The 17,852-nt window shown below is 61.3% G+C and overlaps 3 protein-coding genes across 3 annotated transcripts in view; 1 reads left to right on the plus strand and 2 right to left on the minus strand.

Moving 5' to 3' along the window:
• The window catches only part of Rab5c (RAB5C, member RAS oncogene family), a 14,473-nt gene extending 13,608 nt beyond the window's left edge, over window positions 1-865 (minus strand). Inside the window, exon 1 of the mRNA XM_004633773.2 lies at window positions 773-865. The gene's annotated coding sequence lies outside the window, so the exon portion shown is untranslated. The remainder of the gene's footprint in view (window positions 1-772) is intronic.
• The window catches only part of LOC111817366, an 11,736-nt gene extending 10,070 nt beyond the window's left edge, over window positions 1-1,666 (plus strand). Inside the window, exons 6-7 of the mRNA XM_023718137.1 lie at window positions 763-1,452; window positions 1,597-1,666. Coding sequence (XP_023573905.1) covers window positions 763-1,452; window positions 1,597-1,656 — 750 coding nt within the window. The 3' untranslated portion in view covers window positions 1,657-1,666. The remainder of the gene's footprint in view (window positions 1-762; window positions 1,453-1,596) is intronic.
• Window positions 1,667-4,222: 2,556 nt separating this feature from the next.
• Kcnh4 (potassium voltage-gated channel subfamily H member 4) lies at window positions 4,223-17,852 on the minus strand. The gene is made up of 16 exons (XM_004633908.1): window positions 17,777-17,852; window positions 16,084-16,317; window positions 15,844-15,990; window positions 15,610-15,737; window positions 14,639-14,882; window positions 14,286-14,443; window positions 11,861-12,068; window positions 10,547-10,738; window positions 10,227-10,426; window positions 8,624-8,873; window positions 7,944-8,188; window positions 7,639-7,677; window positions 7,204-7,517; window positions 6,898-7,004; window positions 6,047-6,120; window positions 4,223-4,594 (listed from the first exon to the last, which is right to left on the minus strand). Exons 1-16 carry the CDS (start codon window positions 17,850-17,852, stop codon window positions 4,223-4,225), a joined length of 2,988 nt encoding a protein of 995 aa, XP_004633965.1.

Raw genomic sequence — 17,852 nt, forward strand, 5'->3', positions numbered from 1 at the left:
AGGAGGAGGAGGACAAGGAGGAGGAGGAGCAGCAGGAGGAGGAGGACTGCGAGGAGAGAAGATAATGAATGGGCAGATCTGCCCGGATCCGTGATCTGCAGCTAAGATTGAGCAAGCCTCAGCTAAATTCTTCAGAGGCAGGAAGAGAGATACGGAGAAAACAACAGAACTAAAGGACAGTGCTGGGGACGGGGCAAAACAAGAAGACAGCTTGTCCCTATTCAGTGACCCCGATTTCAAACTCAGCGGAGGTCCTGGCTTGGGAAGGTGAGGAAGTGAGAAGCGGGGAGCAAACTTACTTCAGGCCATGGATCTGACCCGCCCGGACCCCTCCCCCACCTGCCGCCCGAAGGAAAGCGATAAGAAATTCTCCAGAGCTGGAGGGGACAACTGTTTCTGCTGGGACGCGGAGAAGAAAAGCGTGCACAGACAGCGCTTCCCGACACCTCTGAAGGAGAAGGGAGACAGGCTTCTTCGCACCTGGAGGAGCCCCTCAACATTCCGGGAGCTGGGGAGGAGGAACTTGGAGTCTCTCTCTCCACCACCGGGCTGGAGAGGCCGGGCGAACCGCGGAGGAGCCCCAGGCTCACGCATGACAGCCCGGCGAGGTAGAGGGGCTCCCCGCTTGGCCCGACACCCGGGGAGCTCCTAAAGTGGGGGCTACGGGTCGGGGGAGGGGTCAGTACCCCGTACGCCAGGACTGGGAGAAAGGGGCGGCTCCGAAGACGCGTCAGCACAGGCGAGACTCTGATCCCGGGACAGGCACACTCACCGTGGCTCCGGGGCGGCGGCGTTCTGCGGGGCGGGGGCTCGGGCCGACTCCGCTCCTCTCCCCCCAAGCGGTGTCCCAGGCTCCGGCCTCCACTTCCGCCTTTCAGCGGCTCCGGATCCGGATCTCCACCTTCGCCCCGCCCCTCCACGCTCCCGGGTGACTGGCAGGACACAGAGACCAATAGAAGACCCCCTTTGCCGCCCCGCGAGCCGCGCCAGCGGGGACACGCGAGAGGCGGGACTGAGCGCGCAGGGCGTGACGGGAGTTGTAGTCCGAGGGGCGGGGCCCCGGCGGAGCCCGGGGGCGGGGGAGTCGGCAACGCCCGGCGGGTGTTCGCACTGCGGGAGGGGCCCGCTCGGTGCTCTCCGGCCCAGTCCACGCCGTTGGCAGGTACTGAGGACGCCGGCAAAGCAGTGACAGGCGTCCAGAAGACCGGTGAGCCCTACCCGGACCCCTGGGACCCGTCCCACCCTAACCCGTCCGGAGCCGAGAGCCACCCTACTCTCCGCTGCCGGCGACGCCGTCTTGCGCCCTCCACTCCTGCTGGAGACCAGAACCACGCCTCCCAACGCGAACGCCGGTACCTGCTCTCGCCTCCGTGGACCCTACCGAAAACCTGCATGCAGAGCCGGGCGTGGTGGTGCACACCTGTGAGCCCAGCCCCAGTGAGGCTGAGGCAGGAGGATTGCTGTGGGTTTGAAGCCAGCCTGGGCTGCATAGTGAGTTCCAGCCCAGCCTGAACTACATAAGGAGACTCTTAAAAACAGGCCGGTGGCCGGCATGGTGGTGCATGCCTGGAGTCCCAGCACCCAGGAGCGGGGCAGGAGGATGGTTACAAGTGGAAGACCAGCCTGGGCTACAAAGTGAACTCAAGGCCAGCCTGAGCTGCATGGCGAGACCCTGTCCGAAAAAGACAAACAAACAGGCCAGTGTGGCAGTCCACACCTGTAATCCACAGCATTTGGGAGGCTGAGGCAGAAGGACTGCTGTGTCTACAAAGTGATTTCAGTCCAGCTTGAACTACATAGTGAGGGGCGGGGCAGATGGCTCAGTAGAATAAGTGCTTGCCTAGAAGCGCAAGCGCCTGAGTTCAATCCCCAGTTCCAACCAAAAAAAAGAAGAAAAAGAAGACAACTACATAGTGAGACCCTGTCTCAAACAAACACATACCTGTATGAAATCAAAATCCACTCTAGACCCTCAGACACAGGCCAACACCAATTATACTCTGTGAAACCAAACCTGGAGAATGGACCTGTCCAGGTCCCGGGCAACCCGACAAAATGTTGTGCCCACGTGTCTTTTCTTTTTTTCCTTTTTATTTATTTATTTCCTTTTGAGACAGGGTCCCACTGAATCATTCAGGCTGGCCTTTAACGCACTGTGTAGCCCAGGCTTGCCTTGAATTTATGGCAATCCTCCTGCCTCAGCCTCCTGCGTGCTGGGATTACAGGCTACCACACCTGGCTCTTTTTCCTTTCTTGAGATAGTGTCTCTCCAAGTAATCTGAGCTGCATTTGAACTCACTGCTGGCCTCTGGTGAGCCTCCTGCCTCAGTCTCCCAGGTTCTGGGACCCTGGGCCTGTGCCACACACCAGGCCCAGGGTGCCTGTGTCGCGCAACACCTCAAATCCCCCTGCCCTGCCTCCTGGCAGTGATCACCTCCTGGCAGTGGTGAAAGCTGAGAGAAAAGCCAGGTCTAGGGAGGCCAGGAGGGACTCCCGGCTGGCTCTCAGCCCCCTAGCCCCAGCCCCTAGCAGCTGCATATACTGAGTGCTGGGGATGCCCTGGGCCCGTCTGTCCAGAGCTGGACGTGGGCCTGCCCAGGATGAGGAGGAGGAACGTTAACAGACCCTCTGGGGACTCATTAAGGTTTCCCCCTCAGCGCCTGGCCCCTGGTGGCCGTGGTGCCGAGTGGGTTGGCTAGCGTCTCTGCCCTTTCTAGAGACATCAGCAAGGCCCTAGGGGTGGCAGGGGTGACTGTGGCGTGGGCTCCTGCAAAGCCCAGGGGCTCTCAGCCCAAATCCGAGAAACAGCCGGTGCCAAAGGCTACAAAAATAGAAGAGTTTATTTCCTATCCAAAAGTGAGGCTGAGGCGCTGGACGGAAGGCAGGCGGGGCCCTGAGCTGAAGGACCAGGGGCACTGAGGTCAGCAAGAGCCCAGCCCTGCTGGGGTGGGGCAGGTCCAGAGCGGTGCTGGAGCTAGCTGAGTTGCTGGCCAGCACCAGGAGTGACAGCCTGCGGAGACACAGACACAAAGATGCTGCTGACAGAGCCCGGGGTGCCCACTCCGGTCCGGGAGCCCACTCCCAGGCCCTGCACGCAGACCCTGCTGGCAGAGACCAAAGATTTCAACCCGCAGAAGCTGGCTGGGTGTCAGGAAACAACCAACAAGCTGGGGCTTCAAAGGCCTGGGGACTGCGGGTCCTGGCTAACGGGGACAGTGAGCAGCTGGGTGTGGAAACACACCCCTGTGACCCCAGCACTGTAGGAGGTTGAGTCAGGAGGATCACAAAGTTCAAACCCGGCCTGGGGAGCTTAGTGACTTAGTGAGACCCTGATGGATGAAGGGATGGGGATGCAGCAAAAGTGAGTGCAGCGCCCAGGGGCTTGAGCCCCGTGGTCCCCAGCAGCCACCCGATGCCCAGTGATCACCACTAACTGCCAAATAACTGTTGGCCCAGGCTGGGAGATGCCTTGCGCTTTCAAATTCTGAGCCAAGATCTTCCTGGGCTTGAACTCGAAATCCTCCTGCCTCAGCTTCCCAGAGTGCGAGATCACAGGTGTGTACCACCGTTCCCAGGTAGAATACAGGATGTTTATGTGACCTGTCTTTTATTTGTAATCTTGGAACCTAATGCACATTCTGAAAAAATGCTAAGAGCCAAAGACTAGAGATAAATCAGGGGTGGTCAGTTCATTCCCTGTGTATGCAGGGGGCCCCTCCAGTCTGGACAGATGGCCAGGGGCTGAGACATCCTGGTGGCTCAGATGCCAACCAGAATGGTAAAGGTGCCCCTCTAAAGGTGACACTGTCCCCAGGAGGGGGCCCTCTAGCAGAGGGACCAGAAGCTGGGCTAGGTGGGCCCAGGGTGTCACTACGCTACGTCCAGAGTGCAAATCCCTTTCTATGGGCACAGGGTCCTGCCTGGTCCCGCAAGGGCTTTCCTTCCAGGCTGACCCAGCTCCCCATCAGTCTCTACCTGCTTCCGGATCCTGGGGGAAAGAGCGCACGGCATCCATCTGCGCTGCTGGACGCCATGAATTGGACGGCCCCTCACAGAGGAGAATGGGGGAGAAGGTTTGCAAAGTGGATCGGGATCAGAAGTCCAGAGAATCCACAGCCAGCCAGACCAGCTGGTGGCTGCTGACCCTGAAGCAGGAGGCCCAGCTCCTCCCTGATGGCAGGCAATGGTGCCTGCCCCAGACAGGCCTGGGCCCAGGCCGGGGTCAGTGCAGCGTGTCCGACCTGGACCGGAAGCTAGGCTGGGCAAGGCTCGGAGAAGCCTCTGGTCCTGGGGAGGGGCTCAGCGAGTCCAGCTCTGAGGGACAGGGGGCCAGTGGGGACACTGTGGCCCTCATCTCCGCTGTCCTAGCACCAGCTGTGCGGAGGACCTCAGCACGTGTCATGTCATGGAGGCTTTGGGGCTGTCCAGACACACATGGAGACCTGCTTGGTGGCCTTCGCTGGCGACAGGAAGGGTCTGGGGGCCAGGCTGCAGGTGCTGGCTGGCCTGGGCGACCCAGGTGGGCATGCAGCAGCCCTACCATGTGCCGAAGCTCCTGACTCAGCTGAGACACTTCTTGGTTGAGGCGGGAAATCTGTGGAAAACACATGAGGTGTCTTGGTACAGGGTGCACCCCTCTGTGGTTCCAGATCTCCTCAGCCTCACCCCAGGAGGGAGACCCAGGGTAGACACCACCGCCATCTCCTTCCAGAAAGGATCTGAAGAGCTGGAGAGGTAGCTCAGCAGCATAAGTGCTTGCCTTGGAAGTGCAAGGCCCAGAATTCAATCCCTGGTACCAAAAAGGGTCTGGGCCGGGCATGGTGGCGCAGGCCTGTAATCCTAGCACTCAGGAGGTTGAGGCAGGAGGATCATTGTGAGTTGGAGACCAGCCTGGACTACAAAGCGAGCTCAAGGGAGCCTGAACTGCATAGTGAGACCCTGACTCAAAAAGACAAAAGAAAAAAAGGGGTCTGGCCACAGGCACTGGCACCCCCTTCAAGGCATTCCACAGAACGTAGCTCTGCGCTCCTCCAGGGCTGGGCTGCGAGGCCAGCCCACCATGCAGGCTCAAATGTCCACACCCCACTGAGCTCAGGGCTCTCCGAGGAGCATCTGTGCCTGCGGGCTGCTGGGGCCGCCCCAGGTATGTTCCACACTGAACAAGCCCCAGGAATCTGCCTCATTTTCAGGTCCTGGGGCTGAACCCAGGGCCTTGGCACTGACTGAGCTCCGTTTCCTGCACTTCCTGACTCTCACTCTGAGACAGTCTCATGAAATTACAAAATGGCACAAACTGAGCTTGAATTTTTAATACTCCTGCCTCAGCCTCCCAGAGTGCTGGGACAACAGGGGGTGCCACCACACCCAGCAGGAGTCTGCAGATTGGGGGGCTCTGTTATTCACGCAGGCTTGGGGACCACTGGCCTAAAACTGGGGCTCCTCCAGCAGCGAGTAGAAGCAGGACTTGCCCTCTCCTTGCCCGCAGGAGCTGGTGCTGCCCGGCCCTGGGCTCCGCCCCCCTGGGGTGCCAGCTGTTTATCAGAGCCCAGAGAAGGCGACTCCCGGGGCGGGCCTGGCCTGGCCTGCTATGGAGACAGACAACACGGATCCGCAGTTCCCCTGGGAGGTGGAGGCAGGAGTTGGAGGCAGCGCTTGGCCCACAGAACCGGGGGCTCCGCCTGGCCGGGTTCAGCCCACAGAGCCGGGTCCCCGGACGCAAGGGCCTCTCCGGTCTCCGATCCCCACGAGCTCCGTGAGCTCTCATTTCCCAGGGCTGGGTGAGAGTCGGTCAAGCCCGGGACCCCGGGGAGCACCCCAGCTCGCAGAGGGGGTCAGACAGGTGGTCTCACCGCAGGCTTCGAGCCTAGGCCGGCCGCGAGGGGGCGCCAATGAGTACCGCAGTGCGCGCGCGCCCCAAACCCGGCTTTTAGGTGAGAAAACCAAGAGAGCTTGCGCGACTCCCCCAAGGCATCCAGCCGGTGGGTGGACTGCAACCCAGCGCCCCAGCCCCGTTCTGCAGGAGGGGAAGCGTGGCTGCCCCACCCACCTCCTGGTTCAGCCTGCAGACTTTCTCCTGCACCTCCTCCGCTTCGGTGGTCAGTGCCCGGCCAGGCCCGATGCCTGCGGGAGAAGGGTGAGGGTGAGTCCGGGGCAGGGACATCTGAGCCCACAGCCAGGCGACCCCTCTGTCACAGGGCCAGCCGCAGTGCCTTCCCCGACTGCCTTGCTCCACAGCTGAAGGCACGATTGCTTTCTCCTTTCTTTTTCTTGGTCCTGGGGATTGAACACTGAAGTACATCTCCAGACCTTTAATGTTTTATTTTGAGACAAGTTCTCACTAAATTCCCCACGTGGAGTTCAAAGTTGCAATCCTTTTGCCTCAGCCTTCTGCCTTCCACAGAGTGCTGTGATTACAGACGTGCACCCCCAGGCCCAGCTAGGGACCAGGCCCCGCTTTAAGAAGCAACTTCCCAGCGCTTGAGAGGCTGAAAACAGGAGAATCACTACGAGTCGGATCTGTGTAGTGAGTACTAAATACGAAAGAAAGAAACTCATGTGTTTCCGCCTAGCATAGTCCTGTTGTTGTTGGAGTTTGTACCCGATTCTAGAACCACTTATCTGGATGCAGAATTGTCTCCAGCACTAGGAAGGGATCTCCCCAAGAGTGGGCCAGGTCTGGTTTCCCAGCATGGTGCCTGGCATTGGCAGGCCCTAATGATGGATGGGCGGGTGTTGGGGGTGGGTGCAGGGACGGATGGTAGCTAGAAGGATGGAGGATGGGTGGGTGGATAGAAGGGTGGATGTTAGGTGGTGGAAGCAGCGATCAGCGGGTGGGTGGGTGAGGTGAGGGCGAAGCGAAGTGCAGTGGTTGCAGCTCACATTGCCGCTGGCCCTTACCTGCAGGGGGGGACTGCAAGCGGAGCCTTGGGGGCTCAGGCCTCCTGCTGAACCGGAACGTGGGGGCCTCAGCTGTGCTGCCTGAGTCCTCAATGCCATCTACTACCCTGTGGATGGGGCAGTGCCCGTCAGCACGTGTGGGCAGAGGATGCGTGGGCCTCAGCCACAGGGCAGGGACCAGCAGTGGGCAGGGATGGGTTGCGGGTGGTGGGGGCAGGGCGGCTGAGGTAGGCATGAAGGGACAGCCTGGGAAGGTTGTGGAAACCAGAGGGGATACGAGAAAGGCAGAGGAGGCTGGCGTCTCACCGGGGACTGAGGTCTGGAGGTCCACAGGTTCCCAGTGGAGGAATAAGAAGCTGGGGGGGCTTCCAGGCAGCTGAACCTCTAGGGAGGCCGTGGGGGGAGGGGGACAAAGAGGGGGAGGAGGCAGAGGCGGAGAACGGGGGCAGCTCCTCGCCCAAGAGGCTGGCGAGGGAACCCTGAGGCCGGGCAGGACTGAGGCTGGGCAGCAGGAGGGGCCGGAGGGGCCTGGGACCTGCCCCGGGCACTGGGCCAGGCTCGGTCTCCGTGATGGATGGCAGGGTCTTGTCTGAGAAGGAGCCGAGGCTGTCGGAGCGGGGCTGTGCAGGGACAGCAGCGGTGGGGCCAGAACAGCAGGCCTTTCCCTTCCATCCCCTCCCTCTGAGCTGCTCCCCCCACACCGCTGCCACACCCACCCACTCACCCCGGAAGGTAGGTTACCTGGGAGAGGCGGGGAGATCGGCCACTGCGGCTGAGGCCCTGTGGGGAGGGAAGTTCAGACCCAAGACTGCTGGCAGCCTCCTGGTCCCACCCCACAGGGCCCCATGTGGAGAATGGAGAGCACAGGCCCCTTGTGTGGAACTGAGCCAGACATCCCCAACTCTGCCCTAAGGGATCCAGGTGTCAAGGATGGTGTGTGAGGTCCAGAGTGTCACAGGACATGGACAGGAGGAGATGGGAGCTAAGACCTGGGCTCTCTGGGGCTGGGGCCAGCTTTAGAGTGAGGGACTTCGAGGTTGACATACACTGGTGTCACTCCCCTGGCGCAGGTTGAAGGTGAGGTCCCGGGGCAGGCCCGCCCGGAAGGCAGTCCCATACTCGGGGTACAGCCGCAGGACCTCAGCTAGTCCCCGGCTGCTTAGCTGCTGTAGGCCGCAGTAGGTCAGGGCTCTCACATCGGCGCTGGTCTTCAGCACGGAGCTTGGGCCTGCCCCTGGCCTGGGATCTGGCCCTGGCTCGGGGATGTCTGCCCCAATCAGGTCCCCCTTGCCTGCGGGAGGGATGTCAGATCAGCTGTGGTAGACGGATGGCTAGGATGGGTGGAGCGATGATGGGGAGTAATTGGTATGTCGAAAGATGGTGGTAGACAATGGATCAAGGGCTCAGCTGAGATCAAGGGAATCCGAAAAAGGTCAGTGGAGGATGAGGAGACAGCAAGTGGGCGTGGGAGGAGGGCTGGAAGTGACCGATGGAGCTGGGTGGTCCTCCATGGAGTGGCCAGTTAAAGGGTAAGGGCCAGCAGCGGTGAGGTTAATCAGGACATGGTCAGTGGAGCTGGGCCTGTGGGAACAGTGCAGTAGACTAGCGGAAGGTCTCGAGGGAAGGCCAGATGGGTTGAGAGTGGTGGAAGGAATTAGGGAGAGGACTGGGGTACTCCTCAGGTTCCTAGGGTCAGCTCCAGGCAGTAGCAGTGGCCCACGCTCACCCAGGATGGCCAGCACCGTGCTGTCCCGGAGCACTTCCAGGGAGCCGGAGCACACGTAGTAGTGGGCCTGAAGGGCATCCCCGCGGCGCAGCAGGTACTCGCCCGGGGCGCAGAAGGAGGTCTTGATGTGGAGGGATAGCGCCCGCAGGCAGCCCCGGCTTGCTGCCCCAAACAGCGGCAGCTGCAGGATCTCCCGGTTCAGGTGCAGGGCGACGTCGGCTCTGAGCTCGTCTGGGAAGTCACGCAGTAACTGCATAAGGGGCAGAGGTCATTCCAGCCGCCCCAGCCAATACACCTGCCTGCACATGTGCTGCCCGCATGTGGGGAAGGTGCCTGCTGCCAGCCTCCAGGAAGCCGCCTGCTTTCCTGACCCCGAGCTCACTGGCTGTGCCTGGATCCTAGCCTCACTTCGGCAGCACAGACCGGGCCCCCTCCCAGCCCACCACACAGGGCTCTCCCCTGGTCACCCACACACGTCCTACAGCCCAGAGCCCTGGCTGTGGATCTGCCTTTAACCAGGAGGTGGGAGGCGGCCTGAGGGCAGCATTGTCCCTAGGTCCTCATGGACCCCAGGCACGCCACTGCCCCTCGCAAGGCCTCAGTGACCCCAGGGTTGAGGACTTCCCAGGACCAAGTACCTGCCCACATCTTCATCTCCACTCACTCACCCACTCACCGCCCTGGGTCTCCTCCCACCCCTCCTCACTTGGACACCCCCACACACTTCCTGCCTCCTGCCTGCCTTCCTGCCTGGGTGCCAGCCCTGGCTTCTGTGCCGCTGGGGATCCTCGGACGCCCCCCCAACCCTCCTCATGCCCGCTGTGGGCCTCAAGTACGCCTAAGCCCCACCCTCACTGTGGTGCCTCCACTTCTCCATGTTGCCCCAGCCTAATGCTGGGTCCCCAGGGTCTTTCCTGCCCTTGGCTGGAGAGCAGGCCCAGCAGTCCTGCCCTGGAGAGCCCCACAATTCATTCCCTCCACCCCCGAGCTGCCCTCCAGGCCTGAGGTTGGGCAGGATGGAATCTAAACTCAGGGCTGTCCGGCAGCCCACCCACTGCCTCCTCCTCAACCCCTGCCCCCAGCTGCTCAGTCCCTGAACTCACTTGGCTCTAGATCTGCTACTAGCCCTGCTGGACCTGTGTTCCTACCACTGGATCTCTCTTTCTTTCTTAGACAGTTCCACTATGTAGCCCAAGCCAGCCTTGAACTCACTGTGTAGCTCAGGCTGACCTTAGGACTCCCAGTGATCCTCCTGCCTCAGCCTCCAGAGTGCTGTGATGACAAGCAAGTGTCAACCCCTCTGGACACATTGATCTACAAAGTGGCAGGGTGCAGGCCTGAGCTCCCTTCTTGCTCCCGAGATCAAATGCAAAGAAAAAGGGATTTGGGGAGATGGCTCAGCAGAATAAGCACTTGCCTGGCAAGTGCAAGGCCCTGAGTTCAATCCCCAGTTCTGCCAAAAGGGATTTGGGTTCAGGTGGCTGGGTGCGTCCTGCCTGCCTGGGCCCTGCGTGCTAGACACTCACACACACCCCCAACCCCTTACCCCAGGCCCACCCTCATGGCGGCGATCCCAGCCTGCCCCACCAGCCCGCCCGCCCACCTCGTTGGCGTCGATGCCGCACGTGGCGGCCCACGTGGTCTGGAAGTACTCGAGCACGCGCTGCTTGAGCGGCCTCGGCAGGCGGTGCACGCGCACGAAGTCCTCCAGGTCCTTCACGCGGCGGTGGTAAAGCGAGCGGCGCGCGTACAGGCGCTGGATGATGGCCGTGACATTGCCGAAGACCACGGCGTGCATCAGCGCTGGTGACAGGCGGGCGGGGCGTCACGGGGGTCCGGGCTCGGGACACCCCGCGCTCTGCCCGCACCCGCGGGTGCCTCGCCCTCCCGAGCATCCGCGTCCCAGCGCGTGGCCCGGCTCACCGCCGATGAGCATGGTGCAGATGGAGAAGACCTTCTCGGCGTCGGTGTTGGCGCACACGTTGCCAAAGCCCACGCTGGTGAGGCTGCTGAGCGTGAAGTAGAGCGCGGCGATGTAGGCGCTGCGCCGCGACGGCCCCGCCGAGCCGTTCACGTAGGGCGCGTCCAGCCGCCGGCCCAGCTCCTGCAGCCAGCCTGGGGGCAGCGCGGCGCGGTGAGGAGGGCCGGAGGGCCTCCCCCAGGCACCTTCGGCGGCCCTGTCCTGCGCCTGCTGCCACAGGGTGAGGGCTCCCCCAGGCCTCTGCCGAGCGGCATCAGGGGACGTGAGGTCTCGAAACACGGGGATCCTGCACTTGCCGTGAGGCACATCCAACCCAGGTGGCAGCGCAGGCCAGAGGGGCCCCCAGGGCAGGGCAGGGGTTGGCTGAGGCTAGAGGTCAGCTGGGAAAGATGCGAGAGGAAGAGGGCGAGTCCAGGGCCCAAAGCGGGTCAGGGCCTGCGTGAGAAGCCTGGCGGAGGGGGGCCGGGGCACAGAGGCAGCCGGGCTGCTGGGGTGTATGCTGAGCCTAGCATGCCGCGGTAGCCAAGAGTGAACCCACGGAGCCTCAGCCCCGGCATTTTCTTTTTTAACTAATTAATATATTATCTTTTCTTTTTTAAACAATTTTCATTTTTTGGTACCTGTAATCCAGCTAGGGCCTGGCACTTGCCAGGCAGGCAGTGTGCTACTGAGCTACATCCCCAGCCCTCTTTTTTTTTTTTTTTTTTTTTCTATTTTCTGTTTTGGAATTTGTTTATTTATTTTTTCTCTTTATATATTTAGTACAAGGTCTCACTACAGATTGCACTCATAGCAATCCTCCTGTTTTCAGCTTCCCAAGCACTGGGATTACAGGTGCACACCACCACCCCTAATCTCAATCACCATCTCAGGGTGCCATGGGGACGGGCCTGGCCCAGAAGGTGCTTTGGTCCACTGAGCTATTTGACTGGCTTCCGGAACTTATTTATTTTTAAAACAGGGTCTTCCTGTGTCGCCCAGGCTGGCCTCAAATCCAAGTGATCCTCCTGCGTCAGCCTCCCAGAGTGCTGGGATGACAGGTGTGTGCCACCACCCTGGTTTAGATTTTCATAATTATTTCAGTGAAGTCTTTTAGAGCTGTGTTTTAGGCTTCCAGGTTCACCCAGGCCAGTACACTCCCACTCGATCCCCAAAGAGCTCGAGCAGGTTTGGGGGATTCACGGGGCATGTGGGTGGGACCTGAGGATTCCAGGGGAGAAGTGGGCTGAGGAGCAAGAGTGGGGTCGGTGGCTCACCAATGTCCCAGAGCAGGGGGTCGTTGGCCTCCATCTCCCGGCGTCCGATGACATACCAGACGCAAGCCATCCAGTGGGCCAGGAGCGCAAACGCCGACATGAGCAGCGTGAGCACCACTGCGCTGCACTGCGAGTACCGCTCCAGTTTCTGCAGCAGCCGCAGGAGCCGCAGCAGCCGCACGGTCTTCAGGAGGTGCACGAGCGAGGTCTGCAAAAGGAGGAGAGGAGTCAGCACGCAAGCACCTGGGCACACAGCCTGGAGCCCAGGCGGGGAGAAACTCCCTGCCGTCCTGGGAACCTGGGGGGGGGGGGGACAGGGGGAGCAGCGCTCACGCAGCATCCCTGATCCTTGGGAAGACTTTCAGCTGTGCTCCAGTGGGTGGCTGAGGACAGGCCGGGGGTCGGTCACAGCCGCAGCCCCTTCGGGGTGCCCTGCCTCATGGCCCTTCGGGACAGTGCAGTAGCCGGAGCGGGGAGGGAGGCAGGAAGGGGAGGCGAAGGCAAGAGCTGTGGGAAGCACGGCGGCGGGGACCCTTCCTGTGTGGGCCACAACAGCGGGAGGTGGTGCGAGGGCTGCAGGGGTGCCAGCAGGCCTTTGGGTAGGCACTGTAACTCGCCCAAGGGTCACAGGTGAGCGCTTTGGGGTGCTGCTCTGAGGAGACGACCCAGCAGTGCTCCGTCACTGAGCTCCACCTCCAGCGCTTTTCATTCCTGGAACCAGGAGCTTGCTAAGGCCTTGCTCGGCTACGCCTGGAACTTGGGGCGCTCTTGACTCGGCCTGTTTCAGGGCTGGGCAACACTGGCTAATAGCACTGCAACTGCGAAGCGTGCTAGGAAAGGCTTTTAATGCCGGTTTACATCCCCAGTTCAGAGGCTGCTACTTTCATTGTGATTATTATTATTTGTTGTTATTGTTTGAGATAGGGCCTCTCTATGGAGCCCAGGCTGGCCTTGATCTCAGCAGTCCTCCTGCCTCAGCCTCCCAAGTGTTGGGATGACTCACGAGTACCACCATGCCTAGCTCTATGGTCATGCTTCAGTTAGCCCTTCTGGTCTGAGGAGGAGAGCAAGTGGGAGCTCCCCCAGGTCCTGAGCCCATGCTGCTCCTGACCTCAATCCTCACATTTTGGGTGAAAACTAGTCAGGAGGTGTCCTTGCTTCCCCTCATGACCTGTGCCTGCCTTGGCCCCCAGGTCACCTGGCTGGCTCCAAACCCAAGCCCTGCAGAGTGTCCTCAGCACCCTGCCCCCATGTCCCACAGCTTCATAACACTCCTGTCACTCTTCTCGGGCTGTAAGGTCTGGCCCAGCTCCTTGGAGTCTACACTGGCCCAGCTCCTAGGAGTCTACACTGTCAGGGCCCCAGACTGGACCTGACTCCAGTCTGCTAGCCCTTGTGACCATGTGATCTCTGGCACCCTGCTTTGCCTCTCTGAGCCTCTGTGTTGACTCTGAAGCAGAGAACCTGAGACTTTCCTGAAGAAAGTGGGGAAGGGCGGAGGGTCCCATACCACGGTGCATCCCCAGGGCCAGTGATGCAGGTGCTGCCTGTGAGGAGGGCGGGGATGGTGGCATTAGACAGATGCTGCATGGGGGTCCCCAGGGATGGTGGGCACCTGGGGGGTCGCCGGGCAGCCCCATACATGCACACGTGTGCAAAAGCGTGCACACATGTGTGCACAGCCAGGAGAGGAGGCCCACAGCCGTTGGCGGCTAGTTAAATCGGGCTGCGTGTAGGTGGTTTCCTGCTATAGCCCAGTGCAGGGGGAGGCACGGGGAAACTGCTCCCCGCCTCTCCCAGCAGCCGAGGGGGCCTGGGGACACAGGTGAGGCCGAGAGGGGCGGTGCCAGGCGGCCTGGGTTAGGGCCAGGTTCTGCTCCCCTCCTTGCAAATCCGCACATACTCTGTCTTCCATGCCTAGCTCCCTGGGCTGCCCCACGGCCCCTCACTCCTGCCTGCTGAAGCCCTGCAACTGCAGCCCCAGCCCTGCGCCTCCCACCCAGGCCGCCACTGCACCCCTGCACACCAGGCTGCTCTAGCCCCCCAGGTTCCTGCCCTGTCGCTTTTGCCAGTCACCTCCAAGGCTCACTCAGGCTCATGCCACGAACCTTGGCCCCAGCTGACACTCCGTGCACCTCTGTGCTAGGGTCCTTCACCTGCGGAAGGGCTCGGAGAGTCCTCCTGCCTCCCTCTCACAGCGACCATGCCCACATAGGCCCGATGGATGGCTAAGTGCTCATCATTTGTTTGCTAAATAGAAATGTGAAAAGCACCGCTCATCTGGCAGCCGCCCAGGGCCGCCCCAGGAGCCAGAGTTAGCTTTCATTCGGCTCGGCTTCCCTCAACTCAAGGAGCTGGCTGAGCAGCGCCCACCCAGCCAGGGCCCTGTCAGGAGATGCGGAGACCTGTGGATGAGGTCACTCACCACGGTGACGTTGAAGACATAGAGCAGATCAAAAGGCAGCGCGGCGATGAGATCCACAAAGAACCAGGTGGCCAGGTAGTGCAGGCCGATGGAGCGAGGGGCCGAGACCACCTGACCGGACTGGGACACGTAGGTGGTGCGGAAGTTCAGGATGATGTCTGGGGTGCGAGAGGCCATTCCTAGGGTGCGTGGCTGGCACCTGAGCGAGTGGGGTGGCCCCAAAAGGGGACATGGGCCAAGGGGCTGGGGCTGCAGGGAGCCTGGTTGGGGTGAGGGGAGGAGGCAGGTGTGGCCGGGGGTTCCCAAGGCCCACCCACTGGGCAGTCTGTGCTCTGCGAGCTGGAGGTTCTGACCTAAGATGAAAAGCATCTCCACCACGATGTCACTGACAAGCGTGTGCCGGGACGCGACGGGGGTATCGTCATCACCCGAGAAGCAGACATTGTAGGGGACGGTGACTGCGACGTAGAGGGTGGCAAGGAGGATGAGGCCATCCCAGACAGCCTTGGGGACGCTGTAGTGGAGGAGGAGGCAGCGGGACCCCTCAACGGAGGCCACCTTGTATTCGGGCACTGATGGCTTTGGTTCAAACACGTTCTAAATGGAGAGGGGTGGCGGTTGGGGACATTTGGGGGAAAGACAGAGGAAGGGGTGTTGGGGAGAGGCGAGAGGCAAGCACTTCCAGGGTGGCTTGAGAGGAGACCGGAAACTGACACTGGGCACCTCCTCCCCTCTGTTCGGCCCTCTCCGTGCAGCCACGATTCATGGTGGCCTCAGGACTGAGCCCCACGTGGGCAGGGAGAGTCTGACAGAGCAGGCAGATTCCCTACCTGGAGGGGTCCCTGGCTTCTCCCTCAAGCTCCCCTGGACTTTGGGGGCCTAGAGAGGGGTGGGGTATGTTGGGGAACAGGGAGCCAATGCAGCACACCCTTCTCTGTGGCCTAGCAGACCCCACAAAGGGTCTCCCCTGGCTCGGTCAGGCTCCTCCAAGGTGACACACAGGATGAGATGCCAGGTCCAAGGGTGGGCTTCCTCTCCAGGGCCAAAGCCACTTGGGATTTGAATTCCCACCCCAGGACACGACCCCTCTCTCGGTCAAGGGTAGGTGATATGGGTGCTGCTAGCACCCCAGTGGTGTCGCGTCACAAGGGAGCAGTTGGTTAACTAAGGAAGCAAGGGAGATGGCGACAGAGGCCGTGTGCAGCATGCATGGAGCAGAGTGGCCCTCAGAAGTGGGCTGGCAGAGGCACAAGGCCATGATGGAGACAGGACAGCAGGAACCAAGGAGGCAGCCGGCAGCCAGGGCAGACAGCAGGGAACTTACGTTGTTGGTCTTCATGCCTCCCTGGCCCCGACGACGGAAGTGACCGGTCAGTCGGTGTAGGACGGTGCGGCTTTGCCTTTTGGAGGACCGAAGCCTGGAGCTGGCGCCCCTCCTACTAAGGGAATTTTCTGTGGGAGGAAGGATGGGTATAAGGGCCCCCTGGGGCCAGGTGGGTCTCTGGTGACGCTGGTCAAGGACTTCCAGCCCTTCCTGCCTCCCACAACTGGCAGTTACCATGGCTACTGTCCCCATGGACACCCGGGGGGCCAAGCCCAGGGCCTCCACTCTGAGTGATGTCCTTGAAGGAGAAGAGGAGCAGCACGACCTCACCCATCTCATTCTTGATCGGCATCATGTCCAGGAGGCACCAAAAGGCTGAGCCTGTGGCATGGGGAAGACGGAGCGAGTGAGCTGTACCCTCCACGCACACGGCTCTCCTCAAGACCCAGAGTCAGCGATGAACTTGCTGCTCACCGTCCTTGCGGTAGAAGCAGATCTCAGTCCGGTGCTCCTGGTGGCCCTCCAGGGCTTTGTGCAGCCGCTGCAGTGCCGGCTCACTGGTCTCCGGGCCATAGAGGAAGCGGCAGCTACAGGTTTTCTGCATGACCTCAGTGCGGCCGTAACCAGTGAGCTCGCAGAAGCCGTCGGAGCAATACACGACAGGGAAGCCCCGAGGGCCTTGTGCATTGGCCAGCAGGAAGTTGCTGTCTGTGGGGGCAGAGGTCAGGCTCAGAGCTGGTCTAGGAGAGGAGCACGCTCCTGGGGTCGTATCACAGAGCCAGCAGCCTGCCCTAACGACATATTCAATAAGGATAAGAGAGAGCAAAGGGACAAGAACCCAAGGGTGGCCTACAGCTAAGGCTGGACGACTGAGGTGTTGGAGGGGGAGCCCTACGAGGCCACGCAGGCCACCCCGCCATCAAGCTCCAGGCGCACAGCACAGCGAGGGAGAGCCCTGGAGCCTGCTAATCGATTACGGGCTGGGATGCTGGGCAAGTTCAGGACCTCAGTTCCTTACTGGCAAGTGGGACACAACCTGCATGGTTGTGAGGGCTGCATCGTTCCCTTGGGAGAGCAAGTCCTTAGTGAGAGCCGCTCCAAACAGGTAGAAAGACCCCCCTTCTCTCAGCTTTGGGGCCATGTGCATAGCCATTGTCCTATGGCAGGGACCAGGGCAAAGATTCTGATGGCTTCACATCCTTTTATTTTCCAAACTCACAAATTTCCTTAGCGTGGGGGAAAGACGGCTGAGCAGGATCCTCACGCCTGTCTTCCAGGAAAGGTCCCCCTTTTAACATTCCTCTAGCTGTTCTCAGGGATCATCTGGTCCCAGGGCTGGACATCAGGCTGGGTAGGGCAGTGAGGGTGGGCACCAGCAACCCCAGCAGCAGAACTGGGCTGGCTTCCTGGGCCCAAGTGGAGGGAGTTTGTGGGTTATTTGGGGACAGTCTTAGTTGAGAGATGGGGCCCAAGACAGACCTGCGCTGGGGCTTAGGGAAGGCGACAGTCAGGGCTGTGGGGTGGCTGATGGGGCCACAGGGTGCCTAGGAGGCCTTGGGCCCTGGGTGCCAGCTCCTTCTTCCATCCCAGGGCCTGTTGCCTCGGAGATGGGCGCTATGGAAACAGGGAGGTGTGTGGGGAAGGGGGAGGCGGAGAGGGCACTGGCGGCTTGTTTCCGCCCTCGGGTGCCGCTCCCCCTCCTGAGCCCCGTGAGGGTTCCCGAGAGGGCAGGGGAGCGCTGGAGCGCGGGGCTGGCAGGGAGGGGATGGCGGGAGGAGCAGGAAGGAGCGGCGCGGCTGTCCAAGGTGCTGATCGAGACGTGCGCTCCGGTGGGCGAGAGGGGGTCCCCCCATCTCCGGGACAGCACATACCCTCCCCTCCTGGGTCACGGGCGCGCCACTATTTGGGGATGCGTGGCCCTAATCCAGGTTGGAACCTGCCGCGGTCCGATCTGTTTCTTTTTCCAGAAGGCAGGACTCTTGGAGTGGCCCCCAGAGCGCCCCACCACTTCGTCCCGCCCCCGGCCTCCGAACCCTAAGCGGGTCACACCCCCTGCCGTCCTACTCGCGCTGGGCTCAGCCCACTCGACGGGGGGTTCGGGTCCACAGCGGCCGCAGGACCCCTAGCCCTTGAGCCGCCCTCGCGCGGCCCGGCCCTCCCCACTTACGCGTGCCGTCAAAGCGGGTGGCGATGGTGTCCAGGAAGGTGTTCTGCGGGGCCAGCAAGCCCTTCATGACCGGCAT

This window comes from Octodon degus, unplaced genomic scaffold, assembly GCF_000260255.1.
Source record: "Octodon degus isolate 3935 unplaced genomic scaffold, OctDeg1.0 scaffold00056, whole genome shotgun sequence".
NCBI lineage: Eukaryota > Metazoa > Chordata > Mammalia > Rodentia > Octodontidae > Octodon > Octodon degus.